Here is a 19697-nt window from a genome sequence, read left to right as displayed (position 1 = left end):
TATAAAAATTAGCTAATATTATAAGTCCTTCAAAACCTCAAAGGAACCAAGAGTTTCATGGGTAGTGTCACTTTGGAAATCAACCCATTCGTGATATCTGAGATGGTATTTATTACTGAGTTGCTGTGGCCAAAGGGAAAATTCCCTACCTAGTCCTAGACCTTCTAGTGATAACCATCTTTCCAAAGTTAGTTCTGTTGGTCCTCAACAAACCACCCACTGGGCCAATATAGAAAAACTTTCTATGTTGATAAACACCTACCAAAGCTGGTACCCCATTAGCATCTCCCCTGGAAGCCAAGGGTCTCATCATGTGAACAGGGCTTCTTATAATATATGAAAAAAGATATATCGAGGCCAGCAGTTCTTAGGAGAAGTAAGTATAAGGCAGCCAGTTTGGATTGCTCAGAAGCAGTTCTGTCTCCCAAAACTAATTCTCCTTAGCCAAAGGTTTCTGCCAGGAAACAGTAAAATAATTAGCTCAGACTGTATTTCTACAACATTTGGCACTTGTCAAGTTCTTCCTTCTTCCAAAAGGGTTCTTTGGTTTTACTTTAAAGAGCATGTGGTGACTTATAAATAAGGGAACTGGCTGTTGAAAGAGGATATTGGAAAAGACCCAAGATGCCATCTATTAATCAAATCTTGTTTCCACAAGGATCATCACCTCTGTGACTTGACCAGAGTGGGCATGTTCCTTTGTGCGACTCACAGTATCCAAAAAGGGAACTCAATTAAGTCCTCCTTCAAACCCTTCCTACCTCTTTCAAACTTATCACTTTTGAGAGTACTACATCCTCCCAATATCCCCAGAATGGAAACCTAGGCATCCTTCTGACCTCATTCTCTCCCACCCAATATCTAATCTGTAACTAAGTTCTGTCTCTTCCACCCATGATTATCTCTCATATACAATATTCCCTTCTCTTCTGGGGTCCTGCTGCCATTTTGATGTGGGCCCTCATCACTCCTCCACTCCTCTCCAATGGCTTCCTTGCACAAGACATGCCATCTCCTAACTCTTTCATTTATGATTATCTAGTATGTCTGGAATTCTCTTCTTCCTCAACTAAGCCTCAGGCTTCCTTCAAGTCTCAGCTTGAAATCTTACCTTTTGTAAGAAAGTCCTGCTTAATGCCAATGCCTTCCCTCTGTTGATGATATCTTAGATATATCTTGTTGGTATATAATTATTTATGTGTTGTCCCCTCCATTAAGACTGTGAGTTCCTGGAGAGGCTGGACTGTCTTTTTGTATCTCTGGTACGTAGCACACAGTAGATGCTAAATATTTGCTGTCTCGCCATATGTCTTCTCCCTTTTGTGACTGTGTTCATATTATCTATCCTCCAATACCTGGAAGTCCCAAGTCTAGATAACTCTCCTTCCACCACCAAGCTGCCTTGCTTTCCTGCTAATTTTGTTTAATGAGTCAATAAGCTTCTAAAAGTAGGGAGTATATAATGTCCCTTCTGTTCATCCAAAAGCATAATAGTAGCCAAAGGGCCAGTTCCCAAGAAATAACTTGTTACTTTATCTTTCCATGAGGCAGCCAGATGGCACCACAAAGCAAAGAACACCAAGAAAACTCATGACCAAGTCTAGATTTAGATACTACCTGAATGACCCTGCATCACCCTCTTTGCCTCAGTTTCCTCATTTGTAAAATGAACTGGAAAAAGAAATGGCAAACCACTCCAGTATTTCTACCAAAAAAAACAAAACAAACTGAAACCCAAGTAGGGTCTTAAAGAACTGGGCATGACTGAAACAATTATAAAACAACTTTCCTTTTATCTCCTGTATTCAGTAAGCAATACAGTTCAGCCCCAGGACTGCCCACTTATAACTAAGAAAGATCAATAACTCTCTCCTTTGTAAGGTTTAAAACACTCCCTTCTCTGGAGTGCTAGGGGACATAGTGGATAGAGCACTGGCCCTGCAGTCAGGATGACCTGAGTTCAAATCCAGTCTCAGACACTTAATAATTGCCTAGCTGTATGATCTTGCACAAATCACTTAACCCTAATGCCTTGCAAAAACAAACAAAAAATATTCCCTCCAATAAATTATCAATATCTTGAAGAAAAACACCTCTTTTTAGTATGGGCTCACACATTTCAAATCCTAAAATAAATAAACTAAAAGCAGTAAGATGTAAGAGATAATCAAAAATGAAAATACCAAAGATGGAAGGTCACCACCTCTGAACTGGAGTTCTTTGTACAATATCACTGACAAAAAGCCATCCAACAATTTCTTGAAGACCTCAAGCGAAGAGGAATTCATGACTTCACCAGAAGGTTCATTCTACTTTTAGCTGGCTCTTTGGATTTTTTCCCCTCTAATATCCTTTAAAACTTTCAATCAATTTTATCTTCCAGGAATGGGAGACATGACAGATCTATTCCTAAGTCAAACTTGACAGCTTTTCAACTATGCCCTCCTCTTCTCCTGACCAAATAGCCTTAAGTTCCTTCAACCAAGTCTCATCTGTCAAGAGCTCAGGACTCTTTGTGTCAAGGCAGAAGGACAGGGATTAGAACCTTAATGTCACTGGTAATGAAAACTCTGAGATGAGGACATCCCCTCGATCAAGGCAGAAAGAAATTAAACAACTGATCCCCAACACTAGACAGTATATGCCAGAAGCAGAACCCAAATATAAATCAACACAAGCTGTTTCCCCCCTTTTCCTAGATCCTTGACCCTGAATGACAGTAGTCATCATAACTAGAACTAATAAAGATCCAAGAGAGTAGTAAAAATTTACAAGTTACTTACAATTTTTTTTAAAGTATCCAAAGCACTTTACCCTAATAATGTTAAGTCAAGTAACCAATAAATGCTAAATCTGCAAGGCTTTTTCCATTCCCTTTAATTAAGGGAGAAGTGGTACAGTAGAGATAATAGATGGGAGAAGTACAATCAACCAATTAACAGGGAGTCCCCAGCTGTACCTATATGTGACTCATGGGCAACAAACATTTATCTCCTGCCTTCATCAAATTGCTCTCCTTTGGGAGGCAAAGTTCAGGGAAAAACACCCCAAGGCTAAAGCTTAACTCAGAATTTCTAGGGTCACAGATCCTGTATGTTGTCATCTTTTTTTTTACCCCAGGGGAACAGATTTGGGAAATATTCTTTCCTTCAAGAATATTTCTACTCTGGCAAAGCTAAGGTGGCTTCTATGTCATCTGGAGCCCAAGTCAACATAAATGTCCTCTATTCACTGAAAGGATTTCTCTTGGTTCTCTTTAGGAGAAACTTGAAGTGTGGTGATTGTTTAATAAAATAAAGTCTTCTATATGGCATGGTTCCTTCCATTCACTGCTCACCATGGGAAAGAGGCCCAGGGAGTGATAACGTCGGGAGATGGTATTGGGCATGGATTTGTTTCGGAGATTTTTCAGCTCTTCCTGCGCCTCATGAAGCATTTCCATGCACTCTGCATACTTGTCCTCCAGCTCCCGCAGCTGTAAGAAATCCAGAAAGATCCCAAAAGATTAGTGTATCTTCTTGCAGTAAAACATTCCAGCCAAATCTATGGCTACATTCCCCAAATAAGGAGACCAACATAATAAACACATAAAGGATAGGGACATACTTAACTGGTTTTCTGCAGAACCAAACCCAATTACTCAAAAGGTCTCCCTTTCTGAAAATCCTTTCATTCTTTTAATTTTTTTTCCTGGGACAATCAGAAAAATTACAAAAATACCATCTACAACATGTGAAGCCAGCCAAATAAGACTGAAATATTTTTAAAGGGTCTAAGATGACCATTTTTATCATTTAAAATTTTTTAAAGTTAATTTAATTTTAAGTCACACTACTGTAAATGAGTTCTGATTTAAATGACTCCTCTAGATTATTAGAGAAAGGTATTATAGCTAGGAGTAAAATCAACTCTTTCCTAGATGTGTTTTAAGATATTAACTTCCTCAATATGTCACATAAAGTCGAATGGGTCCAGAAATTTCAAATTCTGAAATAAATGAGGCCAAAACTAAAAAGTAAAATGGTTGAGGTAAATTACTTTATGACCGAAAAGAAATTTCTTTTTTTTTTTTTTAGGATTTTGCAAGGCAAATGGGGTTAAGTGGCTTTCCCAAGGCCACACAGCTAGGTAATTATTAAGTCTCTGAGACCAGATTTGAACCCAGGTACTCCTGACTCCAAGGCCAGTGCTTTATCCACTACGCCACCTAGCCACCCCAAAAAGAAATTTCTAAGGAAAAAATGGTTGCCAAAATAAACAGAAAGACTAAGACACAAAGAAGTGAACAAATTCCAACCCCAATTGACACGAAGCTACTGTCTGTACCTCGGCTGTAAGTTGTCTCTGGGCATCTTTAGCAGCTCCCAAATGTTGGACAAGCTCTTCATTTTCAACAGCACACTGAAAAAATGAAAAGAAAATGTATTTTTTTCGTTAAGGTGCAGCTTCTATTAAATTATAACTCTTGAAGGCAGGCACTATCTTTTGCCTCTTTTTGTATTCCCAGGGCTTAGTGGTAAAGTCAACAATAGGTATGTTGTAAGAGCTTAATAAAAAACTTTTTGGATAAATGACTCTTCATTTTCCGCTCAATTAATCTCTCACAACTCTCTTCTCAAAGGGGAAAAAAAATCTCAGTTAATGATTTTCTCCCCCAACGTGAAATTCAGAACACTTCTTTCCTAATTCCATGAAATTAAAATATACATACATATATATGCACATATATATGCATATATATATATATATATATATATGAAATACACAAACAAATACACAAATAAATATGTGTGCTTGTGTAGGCTATAAAACAAGCCCTGTCCTTGAGAAGCTCTCATTCTAGCAGAGGACAAAGTAAAAATGGCTGTCTTCATTTATGAAATATCCTTTAAGTCCCTAAGGAACTTAGAAAGGCCAAATACTGGTCTGGATAGAACACCAGTAGGAGAACTCTATACCATGACATAAGTTTATTTATTACCATTGAACCAATATACTGTGTGAGATCTATATTAAATTAAATAGTGCAAGTTAATAGAAAAAGAATACTGAAAGCAAAGGATCAGATCTTATCTCTTGGACAGTTTATATTTGCTGCACTCATTCCAAAAGAATGCTACTAGATTTTTCTTGGATGCCCAATGGGAGGGTTCTTAGATTCACTGACCTAAAGGAGAGAGAGTCCTTAGAGACAGAGTCCTTATTTTGAAAATGAGGAAAAACATGAAGTCCAGAGAGTTCTCAGTTTTCCCATGATCACATGTAAGTGTCAGAGGGCATGGAGGAAAAATAGGACAAAACCCAAAGGGGAGAACGAATTGTGACCCATACTCCCCCCAAAAGCCTGCCCATTGATGAAACCACAGAACCCCATGAGTACTCAGGTAAATTTTGTGGCTTAACCAAATATTTTAGTTAGAAAAGACTTCTAATGACATCTAATACAATTTGGACCTTTACAAGAGCATCCCACTTGTTTGACTCTCCTCTACCCCATTACATTTTTGCAATAGAACACTTTTCTGTTCAACAAACCTGAATTTGTTTCTCTGAAGTTTCTACCCTCTATCTATCTTCTTTCAGAAATGATGTTTTATTCTCTTTGTAATCCAATGAGACAGAACATACGTTCTAGAATTAGTCATGAAGACAGGTTCTACTCAGGATGCCAGGAGAAGGGAGGCAATGTAGCCTAAGGGAAAGGACCCTGGGTCTATATGTGTGTGTGTGTGTGTGTGTGTGTGTGTGTGTGTGTGTGTGTGTGTGTGTGTGTGTGTGTGTGTAAATAAAAAGAACATTAAAATAAAGCCAAAGGCTGTGCAATTATAATGACCCAAGAAAAGTACCTCATTCCTGCAGAGGCAGGAAAGGCAGGGATAAGGCATACAATGTAAAATGAGGTCACTATATTGTTTACTTTTGTTCAGCGCTCTCCCTTATTTCTTGATTACAAGGGAAGAGTCAATGAGAATGATTTGAATGTAAAGACAAAAGGTATCAATATTTTTCCCTTCATTTTACAAGGACATTGGTTCTAAAGTCAGAGAACCTGGCTCTAATCACTAGTTAGGTAACTTTACAAGAGCCTCCTCAGTCTAAGGGAGTTTCCACTTAGAGCATGCTTTCTCCAGAGGCATACCAAAAGACTTAGTACCATTTTAAGCCTTAGGCTCTTTTTTTGTAAAGGAGTGGAGCACTATGGAAAGACCACTGATCCTGAAGTTGGAAGATCTGGTTTCAAATCCTACCTCTGATGCTTACTACCTGTGTGATCTTGTGGTCAAATCCTTTAATATACTGGAGCCTCAGTTTCCTCAATGCTAAAAATGAGAGAGTTGGATGAGATGGCCTGTGATATCTCCTCCAACTGGGATCCTAAGAAGACATCTAAAAAATACAAAACTAAAGGGTAATGATTGCCTTGCACCCTGGGCCCATCACTCTATGAGAAATAAATGGAACCCCAAGGTCTTACAGCCTTGGCCTTCTTCTGCAAATCAACTATTTGAGAGAGAAGATGGGTGATTTCTTCTTGTTGCCGTGATGCATCCTCTGTCTTCTTGGCCAGCTCTTCTGAGATACTGGCGATCTGAACATTGGCATCCCCTGAGAGAGATCACACAAGGACAATGAAAGGAGAGGTCAGAAGAGCAGTACCCACAGATCCCTTTGATGGAGCTGGCCACCAGAAGGGATTTTTGAATAAGCACAGGACAGAACATTGTAATAAGAAACAAGATAATAATTTTATCTTAATAGTTCCTTTGTGTTTTTCAGAAGTGACTATCTTTACATTACATCCCTAGAAGGTAGGAAAAGGTCACACTGACCACACCTGATATATTAAATATTGGAAAGCTGGCTGATAGGAATGGGAAATCTATTGGCTTGTTTATGTTTCAAAGTTCAAGAACCCAGATGCAGGTCTACTGCTCTACACATCCAAGTGGACTCTGTGAGTAAAAATGACAACCAGAGTATTGGACTAATAAGGACAGCAATCACTGACATATACCATGCTCTTAATTTTGCAAAGTGCTTTACATATATTATCTCATCCAGTCCTTCAAACCCTACAATAATCCTGGGAGGTAGGAGCTATCATTATCATTATCATTATTATTATTACTGTTATCTCCATTTTACAAATAAAGAAACTGAGGCAGAGAGTGATTAGGAGCCTTGTCCAAGGTTAGCTAGTAAGTATCTGAGATAGGCTTCTAACTTCAAGTCTGATGCTACATCATAAAGAATAAATGAAAGAAAGCATGGTATGTTGAGGTTATTATTGTTGAGTCATTTTCAGTCATGCCTTATTCTTTGTGATCCCATTTGGGGATTTCTTGGCAAAGATACTGGAGTGGTTGGCCATTTTTTTCTCCAGCTCATCTTACAGATGAGGCAAATGAGGCAGATAGGGTAGAGTGATTTGCCCAGAGTCACAAAGGCAGCAAATGTCTAAGGCCAGATTTGAACTCAGGAAGATGAATTCAGGCCCAGCTCTATCCACCAAGTTGTGGTAGAAAAGAAACAGACCTGCGAAAGAGGAATCCACAGCTCTACTTACAATTTTTCACTAATTAGCTATCTGAGCTTACCACACTGCCCCAAATGAACCTAGCATGATTATTACAAAATCATAGTGTGGGATGGGACCTGGGAAGTCATCAAGTCCATCTCATTCATCCAATAGCTAAGGACCAGAGAGGATAAGTCATGAGCTCAGAGTCTCACAGTTAAGTGTCTGATTTCAACTCATCCTGACCTCAAGTCCATTACTCCATAAACTACAGCATCCAGCCAATTCATTTCAATCACTTCACTTTTCACCATCAAACTCTCTAACACACAACTCACATAAAATATCAAGATTTTAACATTCGTTAAAAGATCCCATTTCTAAAATTTACTTTAAAACCCTGATACAATAAGAAGAAGGAGGAGGAGGGAGAAGATAGAAAGAAAAGAAGAAAGGGGGAAAAAAGGAAGAGGAGGAAAAGGCATACTTATTAGCCATTTGACCCTGGACAAATCATTTAACTTCTGTTTGCCTCAGTTTCCTCAACCATAAAATAGCACTTAATTGTTGTAACAGTCAAATGAAATATTTGTAAAACATTTAATAGAGTACCAGCAATGGTAGGTGCAAAATAAATACTAGCTGTAAATTGTTATCATCCTTACAATTATTATTATATCTAATGGGTACTAAGAAATTTCCCAGGGGTCTTTAAAATCTGTATAAAATGTCATGGTTTCTGGTCATTAAACATGGGCAGGGCCCATATATCTTGCTCATCTACACTTTCTGCTCACTTGCTTATCTAATGGTGGAAACTTGTGAAAATAAAAGTTCACATGATATTTGTTTTTCAAGGATAAAAGGTCTGACATATTCCAAAGTAAATTGCTTCTAAGTATTGCTTTCACGTATCTTTGTAGGGCAGGTTCCTTTGCTATTTATCCTACCCTTTTTCCACTTGATTCCTCAAAGTTCCAAAAGAAAGATGACGTTATAATTAAATAAGAGAGAAATAAAGGGCAGTAGAACTGATCACCTAACACATATTTATTAGAAACAGGAAAAGAAATAGACTTCCTTCCGTATTATTTTGTAAGTCCATTCCCCAAGGGAATGGGCAAATCCAATGTGTTTAGAAATGGAAGCAGACAGCAACAAGAAGATGCACAGGGAAAATGTCTGGTTCAATGTATGAAGCATATCACTGAATAGGGTGGTAGCAGATGTTGAGGGATAAGGGATAAAAGGCAGAGAAAAATACATACTCAGCTCTTTGACACAATCATTAACAAGCTGTTGCTCCTTTTCCTCGTAAGTGATCGTTTCGGTCTTCAGTTGGCAAGCCTGTGCAAAATAGAATCACATATCCCATGGTTATGACTTAGCTGCTCACTGTTGTAGTCTGTCAAACATAGATGTACAAAACTACCAATCTGGGGGCTCATTGAGAAAATCCCTGGCTGCCATTTTTAGTATCATTTTTGAGAACAGTTCTATAACATTTCCCTATCTATGGATCTTCCTACATTAAAGAGTCAGCAAAATCCCTCTCTTCTTCCCCCCACCCCCCACCAAAGGTGAATGCATCACAAAGGCACTTTTATTGAATAGAGAACAGATAATAAAATTGAACCACTAGGAGTCAAACAATTAAAAGGATACAAGCTTAAAAGGGAGTTTTGAGATCATCCAAACCAACCCCCTTCATTTAGAGATGAGGTGACTGAGGCCAGGGAGAAAGATGAGCAACTTGCTTAAGGTCACTTAGCTATTAAGTGGTAGAACTGCAATTTGAACCTGGCATCCTGGCCCCAAATTCAATGTTCTTTACCAAGGATGTGGAATAGATAACCTAGTTATACAGTCTCATCTCATATATGTACATTTATTGAAATTAGACATAATTCAAATATGTAAAAATTCATGGGCAGGAGAAATGTCTCAGGACACTTCTCCTTGAGGGCAGGGACCATTTCCTTTTTGTCTTTGCCACCCAGGCCTGGCACATAGTAGATATTTATTAATGCTTACTGACCAGCAGAAGGGATTAAAAATTCTTGATCAAATGATCATCATGAAATCTGCACCCAGATCTAGCCATTTCTCCTTAAACATTACAAGGGAAAAGCTACCACTGAACTTGCTCTGATGGCTTTTCCTCCATCCTTTATTTTTTAACTATTCTGTAACTTGTCATATTATAATATAGTATATACTAAAATGGTCTAAAATATTATAAATTATGTTACATTATGTTATCATCATAGCACTCTGTCCTTACCATATTCTGATGTAGTAAATATTAAAATAGTGGAATAATATAATTTATCATATTACATATACCAAAATTCTCTGTACTTGTCTTATTATACAGTATATACTAAAATAGTCTAATAATATTATATATTATGTTACATTATATCATCATCACAATACTCTATATTTGTCATATAATGTAGCATATATTAAAATAGTGGAATAATATATTTTATATTGCATTATATATTATATATCATCAAAGTGCTCTGTTCTTGTCATATTATAATATACCATATTATATTAAAGAGTTCCATACTTCATTCCTCTCCAGTTTATATCACTGACTCATCTCCACAGGACTTTGTCTATCCTTTCCTCCCTCCTCCTGTCACCTCTACTTTTCAACTCCCTTTTGTGGTCTTCCCCCATTAGCATATGAGTTCTTTGAGAGCAGTCACGGTCTATCTCTCTGCTGAGATTTCCAGCATTTAGTAGAGTATTCACTCAATAAATGTTTACAGAGTCTTTATCTCTATCAGATTCTAAACTCTTTAAAAGCCAATTCTAGAGAGCAGATTTTTTTTTTTTGCTAAAAGATGCATTTTTGCATGTTTCTATGCTAAACATCCAAGGAATAATAAATGAATGTAGAACTGACCTTTCCTTTCACTTAGAAATATATATACTTTCTACCAGTTGATGAGGAAAGTGACCTTGAGTTCATGACTCAGGCCAGAACCAAACATGGTTACTCTCTTCTGGAATTGAATAATATTCCACAGGATGCTTTTTTTTACATGGGCACCATTCTGTATATCTATAGAGATATGGCATATGTATGTGAAGGTGTATCTTTATTAATTTCATGTTTGTGTTGTTCATAATTTTATATGAATTTGTTGTCTCCCCCATTGTCAGTAGGAACCAATTTCCTTCTTTGTATTTGTAAACAAAATTCCTACTCAGTAACCTGGCAAATAGTAGGCTTTTAATAAAAACTCTTCCACCAACTGATTAACCAGAGATTCATCAAAACTCCCCTTTCACATGGGATCCATCTTCATGAGTTTCTATGACTAAAAAAAACTCATCACCTGGTAGCCACCTTGTGGTGATGAGTCCCTCTGAACTTACCTGGGTGACCCTGGCAAAGTGTCTCAACCTCTCAATCTCAGATTCTCATCTATAAAATAGAGATAACTATACCTGCTTTTCCTGTCTCACAAGGTTGTTTTATGTATCAAAAAAGATAATGGGTGGAAAGTGTCGTACACATTGTAAAACACCAAAAAAGAACAATACAATCAACATTTAATAAACAGCTACTATGAGTGAGGCACACATGTGAGAGGCAACTTGCAATCTTAGATAGAAGCCTCATACTCAAGAAGACTTGGGTCTAAGTCCCTCCTCTAAGACATCCTGTCTATGTGATCCTGGGAAAATCACTTAATCTCTCAGCACCCCAAGAAGCACTCTAAAATTACAAACTATGAAACAATTACCAATGAAGAAGGCATTTCCTTTCTTGGGAGCTTCCATTAAAAAAAAATAAATTGCAAAGCATCATATTAGGTGCTGGGGGATATAAAGACAAAAATTAAAAAAGCAGCGACAACAACAACAAAACACTTCCATAGTCCAAGCCATCAAAGAACCTTTCTACTGGTTGGGATGGGAGGAAGTAGCACCACATACTCAGGGAAATTTGAGCAAGGAGATAGCATAGCAATTCAGGGGAGAAGAAAAGGCTTCCAGTAAGAGGTTGTCAGGTTTACTGACAAGGCTCCTCCTTGAACAAAAATGGCACGGTTTTATCTATCACTCAGTCACAACTTGGGGTCTTTCTAGATGCACAGGATCTGCAAAAATTTGCACACCTTTCAAGAAATCGGAGGTACCTCCATGCTACAATGAGTCTGAGGTTAATAAACCAGACAAATAACAGATGACATTATTAGTGAAGTATTTAAGATGACTAATTATCTTTAGTGATGTTTAGATGATTTTCTGAGACTTGGTTTAGTGACTATGTACAAGATCATACAGTATCTACCTTCCCAAGATAAGGAAAGTAGAGCTACCACCCTCATGAAAGGAGATAAAGGGAGGGAGGACTTCACCTCTGATCTAAGTACAACATTCTCTTCTTCAAGGTCTTTTAGTTTCTTTTGAAGAGAATCCAGATGAAAATAATTCTGGACGGAAGATGAAGATTCATTTCTTTTCAACCTGTTTTAGAAAAAAAAAGATAATGGAATATTACCACACTATGAGAATCAATGAATATGATGACTGCAGAGAAGTATGGAAGACTTATACAAACTGATTCAAAGAAAATCAAATCAGAAAACAGCATGTATATACACACACACACACACACACATAATGAATACAACCACAAAACAATGAAGCTTCATTAAAGAAAATCAAGTAAACCAAGACTAAGCTTAACCTCAAATAAGTTACAGAAGAAAGTACCTCCTCTAACTTCTTTACCAAGGTGGGGGACTACAGGTATGTAACAGTTAATATATCAGGGATTTTAGGGAGACATTGGCTAGTTTTACTGAAATGTTTTTTGCTCTCTTTTTTATTCTTTGTTATGGGAGATGGTTCCATGGGTGGGAAGGGAAGGAGGTAGTGATAAAAAAAAAAGATAGCAGTGAAAAGGCAGAGGGAGGTTAATCTGCTGTCTACTTCTATTTTTCTTCTCACTATCTTAGCAAATCACAAAGGAGGGTTCTACCAATGGAAAAGGGAAGTGAACAAACCTTTATTAATTATCAACTATGTACCAGACACCATGCCTTTATGAATACTATCTCAAATGGAGAACATCATTAAAAACAAACTAGATGATTTTGATTACATTAAATTAAAAAGCTTTTTCACAAGCAAAACCACTATAACCAAGATCAAAAGAAATGTATTAAATTGGGAAATAATTTTCACAACTAGTATTTCTGACAAAGGACCCATTTCTAAAATACATAGAGAACTGAGTCGAATTTATGAAAAAAACAAGCCATCCTCCAATTGACAAATGGTCAAAAGATATGCAGAAGCAATTTACAGATGAGGAAATCAAAGCCATCCATTGTCATATGAAAAATTGCTCTAAATCACTAATTATTAGAGAAATTCAAATTAAAGCATCTCTGAGATGCCACCTCACACCTCTCAGACTGGCCAATATGACCAGAAAGGACAATGATCGATATTGGAAGGGATGTGGGAAATCTGGGACACTAATACATTGTTGGTAGAGCTGTGAACTCATCCAACTTTTCTGGAGAGCAATTTGGAATTATGCCCAAAGGGCAACAAAAATGTGCCTACTCTTTGATTTAGCAATACCATTACTGGAACTATACTCTGAAAAGATCAAGAAAAAGGGTAAAAACATCACTTGTACAAAAATATTCATAGCAGCCCTGTTTGTGGTAGCAAAGAATTGGAAATTGAGCGAATGTACATCAATTGGGGAATGGTTTAATAAACTGTGGTCAAGGAACACTTATTGTTCTATTAGAAACCAGGAGGGATGGGAATTCAGGGAAGCCTGGAAGGATCTGCATGACCTGCTGCTGAGTGAGATGAGCAGAACCAGAAAAACACTGTACACCCTAACAGCAACATGGGGGCGGTGATAAAACTTGATGGACTTGCTCATTCCATCAGTGCAACAATCAGGCACAATTTGGGGGTATCTGTGAAGGAGAATACCATCTGTATCCAGAGAAAGAATTGTGGAGTTTGAACAAAAACCAAAGACCAAAGACTATTACCTTTAATTTTTTTTAAAAAAAACCGTTATCTTATGTAATTTTGCTATCTCTTATACATTATTTTTCTTCCTTAAGGATATGATTTCTCTTTCATCACATTCAATTTTGATCAATGTATAGCATGGAAACAATGTCAAGACAGACTGTCTTCTGTGGGGGGTGGGGGGAAGCGAGATGGGGGAAATTGTAAAATTCAAAAAGCAATAAAAAATAAAATAAAATAATTATTTCAACTAAAAAGTAACAAATACTATCTCAAGAAATCTTCAGGCATAAAAATAACCATTCCTTTCCTCATCATAAATCAATACATTTTTATGTACAGGCTTGTAAATACTGAAGTCTCAATATTTCCCTCCTTCCTAAAGTTGTAATTCATCTGGGTTTCACTAATATAGCTAATGTTCTGAGATTCCCATAACCTGAAGCAAACAGCTCTGCAATTATCTAGAATAATCAAGGGTCTGGCTGCCAAGAGATCAGGTGGACAGATGAAAACCCTGACTGTGGTCCTGAGGGGCAATCATGTCATCGCTATGCTGCTTCACAACATGGGCATTTCTAGAAACTAATTATTTGGCCCCAGGTGCCATTCATTCATGGGCTAAGCTTGTTCATTTTATATTCAAGGATTATTCCACATTAGAGAGGAAACATGGAACTGTACATTGAATAAAGAGCTGGCTTTGACACATGTTGGCTGAAGGACCATATGCAAATCCATTAACCTTTCAGAACACTTTCTAAGACTCTAAGTTGAAAGCCAGGAGCAGCGATAGACAGTTTCTTCACTTAAGAGTTTACTATATTAATGAAATCATAGGTGTAATATAAAAGTCCAAATTCATATTTAACATTTCTACTTAAAAATATATCCTAGAAAAAAGAAACAAATATCTATTATATAGTCTTAGTTCTATACCCCCAAAGCCTCAATAATAATTCAGTTCAATCACAGAATCATAAATAGAACTTTCAGAGATCATCTAGTCCAGCCCCTTCATCTTTTTTTTTTTTTGGTTTTTGCAAGTCAATGGGGTTAAGTTAACTTGCTTAAGGTCACACAACTAGGTAATTATTAAGTATTCAAGAATGTATTTGAATTCAAGTCCTTCTGACTCCTGGGCTGGTGCTCTATCCACTGTGCCACCTAGCTGCCCCAGGCCCCCTCATCTTATAGATAAGGAAACTGAGGCCCAAAGAGATTAAGGGCTTGGTAGACATGGGATCTAAACCCAGGTTCTATGACTAGATGTTAGAAGCAAGAGACCTCCCTCAGTCCTTCAGCCTGAAATAACCCTTTTACTAATGAATTTGATTTCACCCCTTGCTTCCCTCAAAATATCAAAGGTAAATTGTCAGCTTTGTGTTCCAGGGTCAAGATGTTAACTTACGGTGTTGAGCAGATAGACTCCGGCTCACTCTCTTCAGCAGCACTGGTATAGAATTGAAGCAGTTCATCCTTCATAGACAATTCATGACGCAATTGAGATACCTGAATAGAGAGAAGTATTACAGGGATCACTCATTTAGCAGGAGAGATGCTTTCAGGGACATATTCAAAATATACTCAAATTTTCCATATTATCAAATTATCGATATTATACCTCCCCAATATACTATTTGTCAAAACCAATAGCCTTATCTATACATAATTGATCCACTACTTAATATGGGCCCCTCCCTATACCAAGCATTAGGATACATAGAAAAAACAGAAATAGTCCCTGCCCTCAAGCTTACATTCCAATGACAGAAATTACAGTATAATTACAGTTATTCCTTCCACATCGTGGGGGTTAGGGATCCAGTGCTCCCATATTTTGGAAGATCTATGTAAAATTTTTTTGGCCTTCCCTTTGAATCTGAATTATTATGTATTAAAAGACAAAAATATGTTAATATTATAGAATATTAAACATATAGTTTACGCATTTCTGAATTTCTACACTTTTTCTATGTCATCTGCTGGCCTTCACATGTCATCTGATGGTCATTGCTTTCACAAAACACTCCAAAACTTTTCATTTAATTTCTTTGGCCCACCTGCAATATAGCAAAACCACAACAGGGAAAGTTATGATGTAGAAGGAATAACTATAGATATATTCAAGATAGATACACAGGAGATAGAAAGCAACTTTTGAGAATTGCTGGGGGGAGGGAACAAGAAAGGCCTCCAGCAGGAATACAAAGAGGCCACAAATGCCTCCCTAAAAACAACTAACGAATTTCATGGAGAGAAAGTCGATCTAATTTAAGAAACACCTTTCACTTGAATTTATTTTTGCTTACGTTAAGATTAGCAGAGAGCAAAAAAAGGCAATGACAGATTTTGACATACAGCTAGACCCAATTAGTGTGAATAACTAATCTTTGAAGTGACTGTATGTGTTCAAATTCACAGTACCTGAAGTTATAATTATATAAAAATATGGTCACTGGTTCCAGCCCAATAAAAATATGGAGGACAAATTCAATAATGTGATCAGATGATGGTGGGGGTAGGGTTGAAAATATACCACTGACTAATCGATCAATCTAAAAATATTCTATGTACTAATTAATTTTTTTTGCCAAGACATTATAGATACACAAGCAAAGATAAGAAAGTCTTTGTCCTCATTATGATATATGATAGTATTATGTTGGACCATAATATATGGGACTATACATTAGATCATAATATATTATAACATACAATATATTTCCTTAGTAACTGTTGATTGGTGTCCTTTGTTCTTGAAGAAGACCAAAATAACATCATTATGTTGCAGTCAAAATATAATATGTTTGACTGATTGATGAGATCAATAAAATCTTGAAAGGTTCTACCACAACTCAGGCAAAGAGTTCACATGAACATTTACAGTGGAGATGTCTCTAAATTTGTGACTCTCATCCTTCTTTTGAGTTTACTGCCATTCTGTTTAGACACTGTAGATACAAATAAATGTAAAGATGAGAAAATCTCTGCCCTCAAGCAGCTTACATTCTACCATAATGTTTTAATAACTGGCCATCTATCTGGACCTTTTCATTCTTGATGGCCTTACCTCTTCCCTGATATGGTCTACTTGCTCCTCAAGCAGTTCATTTCTCTCCGTTAGAGTTTTGTTCTTCTTCAACAACGACTGGCCGATGCGAGCAGCTAATTCTAAATCCCGCTCTTTCTGTCAGAGACAAAAGGGAAGAGAATGTGATGCAACACCTTTTCCCTCACTTAGTCACTAGAATTGAATCCTCCCAAAATTCTTCCTCCTCCTCCCCCCAAAATAAGAGTTTTGTGAAAGCATGGGAGGGGAAGAGAATCCTATATTAAAATAACAACTGATTATTCACTGTTCATTTCTATTATTTAATACCTCATAAATAGATCCCTACATGTTATACAGAAAAGGTGTCATCTATCTCTCTACCTGAGACATAAAAATGAAAGGGAGGTTTTGAGATCAATTGGAAAATCTATTTTTGTTGCAGAGGATTGGATTTCTGCTAATAACTTCTATGGGGGTGACAGCATTCATACCAAATGGAGTTTTTTTTTTGCTCAAATGCAGTCAAGCTCTGTCACAAAGACATGGACAAAGGATATAAACAGCATGTGATACTAAGATTTTTGTCAGTATAATTCTTAATATTTTCTTTATTTGGGGGAACTGATATGTCTTCAGGCAACCTAAGAATTTTATTTTCAACTTCAAGTCATTTGATTTCATGAGTTTCTGAAAATATTTAAAATGAGATGAGCAATAAAAATCTCAATTTCCCACAAATGATCAGGCTACATACAGTGTCAGTTCAAACAAAAATTGTTAAGAATATATGATTACATTTCTGAGGCTCATATGGCCACAAACAGAGGCCACTTGGACATGTTTCTTTGCTTATCACTTTCCTTCAATCCAATACCTATTGGATTGTGATCATTGTACTTGCTTGTGTCATAGAAATTTGCTATAAATGCTTGGGAACATAGTTAATTTTATAAAGCCACCGAGAATTATACAGAAAGGCTGCCCATAATACAAGCAGTTGCTAAATACAAATGTCCAGTTGACAGATGCCAATACAGAAGGAAACTTGGCATATCACATCTGCATTTTGGAAATACTGTGGGTTCTAATAGCTAAACTCAAGAGAATCAATCAATCAATCAACAATCATTTATTACATCCTTAAAATATTAGGCAGAATATTAAGTGAAGGGGAAACATCAAAATGAAAAACAGTCCCTGCCCTCAAGGTGCTTACATTCTAAGGGCAGAGACAACATATCTAAATTGGCACATACAATGTAAACATAATTTTCTTCCTTAAAGATATGATTTCTCTCTCATCACATGAACTTAGATCAATGTATACCATGGAAACAATGTAAAGATTAACAGACTGCCTTCGGGGGGGGGGAAGGGAGATTAGGGGGAAAAACTGTAAAATTCAAAATAAATAAAATCTTTCTTTTATAAACAAAAAAGTAAACATAAAAAGATATTTGGTGGCCTTAGAAGTTGGAAGGGCAATTAAATCAACAAAGCTTCAAGATTCACTCTTAGTCTGTCCATAGTCACACTACAATTTTTAAATAAGAAAAATGACATCACCCCGGGGGAGGCAGAGGCACTTATTTTAGTAATTTTTACTAATTCTGAACTGAATGATATGCTCCCAGGATAAAACAATTAAGCAAAGGAAAAATGCCACCCACCACAAATTTCCCCTAAGGTCTTAATCAACGATGGTGGTTTCAAGATGACAGCTGGGCATCAACTTAGACAGCCCTTCAGAAGCTGCAAGGACTTCAACTACCAGATTGAGCCTCTCTTGTACTCCCCCCCCCAGACTAAATACAAAGGGATTTCAGGCAATAAGGAAAGGGAATAAGCACTTAATAATAGAGAAAAAGTATCTACTGCATCAAGCATTGGGCTTTTAAATATAAATCTCATTTTATTTATTTAAATATAAGAATCTCATTTTATGTAGCCTTAAATTTTTTGAATCATAACTATTGAGGAATGAGATAAATATAGTCCCTTAAGCTCCCATTTCCATAACTATAAGAAAGCAAAGTAGCAGAAAAAGTTACAGAATGAGCTAAAAATTAAATGGTTCTTTACCTACATCAGGAATTTTAATTTTGATGTTTTTAATGTATAATCCTTGGGCAATGGACCAATGAAGCAGCATTATTGGGAAGGACTGGCTCATACCCATGACAATTTACTTATTATACATGAAACCAAAAGAGAAAGAAGCTGCCCTTATATCTATATCTAAAGGTTGTCCCCCCCCCGAAAAGTAAATAAAAATAGTGGCACAGTTGACTTCATTGTGAACCCAAAGCCAATGAGAAACATCCTCTCACAAGATACTTGGTCATCTTGGCTTGTACATACATGTATATAAAAGAACAGTAGATGAGATGTATAAAATTAAAAAAGGGAAAAAAAGAGGCCATCTATGAAAATGATTATAGGATCAGAGATGTAGGGTGAAAGGAATCTCTGCCCAAACCTTTCATTTTGCAGATAAGGAAATTGAGACCTAGGGAGGTTAAGGGGGTCAAATAGATAGTAAGCATCGAGGGTGGAATTTCAAACTATAAAGGCAGAAACTCTTCTAATGTATTGGAGTTGAAGGTCTGTGGCAACATTAATTCTAGAAGATCAAGAAATAGAGAAAGTCTATAAAGAAAATGACAAGATCTTACAGGCATTCACCCTGATAGTTGGTGACTTTCATGCCCTGGGAAGGATGACTCAAAAAATTCAGGGGAAAACCTGGTTTGGCATTAACGAATAAGAGGCAGACTACTTGGCAGACTCACAGTTGTATATTATAAATTCTTTTGTTAAGAAGTAAGTTAAAAAACACTGGGTGTGTTGAGCATATTACTCAACCATAAAAAATTAAATTGGCAATAATTTGACAGAAAGGAAACAAATGGTCAAGGACATAGCAATAATTTCAGAATAAGCTGTCTGTGTACACGCTCAGATTACTGATTAGAAAGGACAAAAGTCAACCTGAAGACCAAATTAGAAAAATGTCTGAATTTGATAAGAAGCTACATGCAATTGACCACAAGAAATCCAACTGCATGTATTTAAACAAAGCTATTA

The 19697-nt window shown here is 36.7% G+C and overlaps 1 protein-coding gene across 10 annotated transcripts in view; it reads right to left on the bottom strand.

Annotated features, from left to right (window-relative positions):
• Positions 1–19697, bottom strand: part of TRAK1 (trafficking kinesin protein 1) — a 170385-nt gene that overhangs the window by 37424 nt on the left and 113264 nt on the right. For all 10 annotated transcript variants that reach the window (XM_074195888.1, XM_074195884.1, XM_074195885.1 and 7 more), the window contains 7 exons: positions 16629–16745; positions 14967–15067; positions 11905–12013; positions 8788–8866; positions 6476–6606; positions 4327–4401; positions 3338–3475 (listed from right to left, as the gene is read on the bottom strand). In XM_074195888.1, the coding sequence (XP_074051989.1) occupies positions 3338–3475; positions 4327–4401; positions 6476–6606; positions 8788–8866; positions 11905–12013; positions 14967–15067; positions 16629–16745 (750 nt within the window). The remainder of the gene's footprint in view (positions 1–3337; positions 3476–4326; positions 4402–6475; positions 6607–8787; positions 8867–11904; positions 12014–14966; positions 15068–16628; positions 16746–19697) is intronic.

The sequence above is a fragment of the Macrotis lagotis genome, chromosome 7, assembly GCF_037893015.1.
Source record: "Macrotis lagotis isolate mMagLag1 chromosome 7, bilby.v1.9.chrom.fasta, whole genome shotgun sequence".
Lineage (NCBI taxonomy): Eukaryota > Metazoa > Chordata > Mammalia > Peramelemorphia > Peramelidae > Macrotis > Macrotis lagotis.
This window is presented reverse-complemented; position numbering and strand designations above follow the sequence as displayed.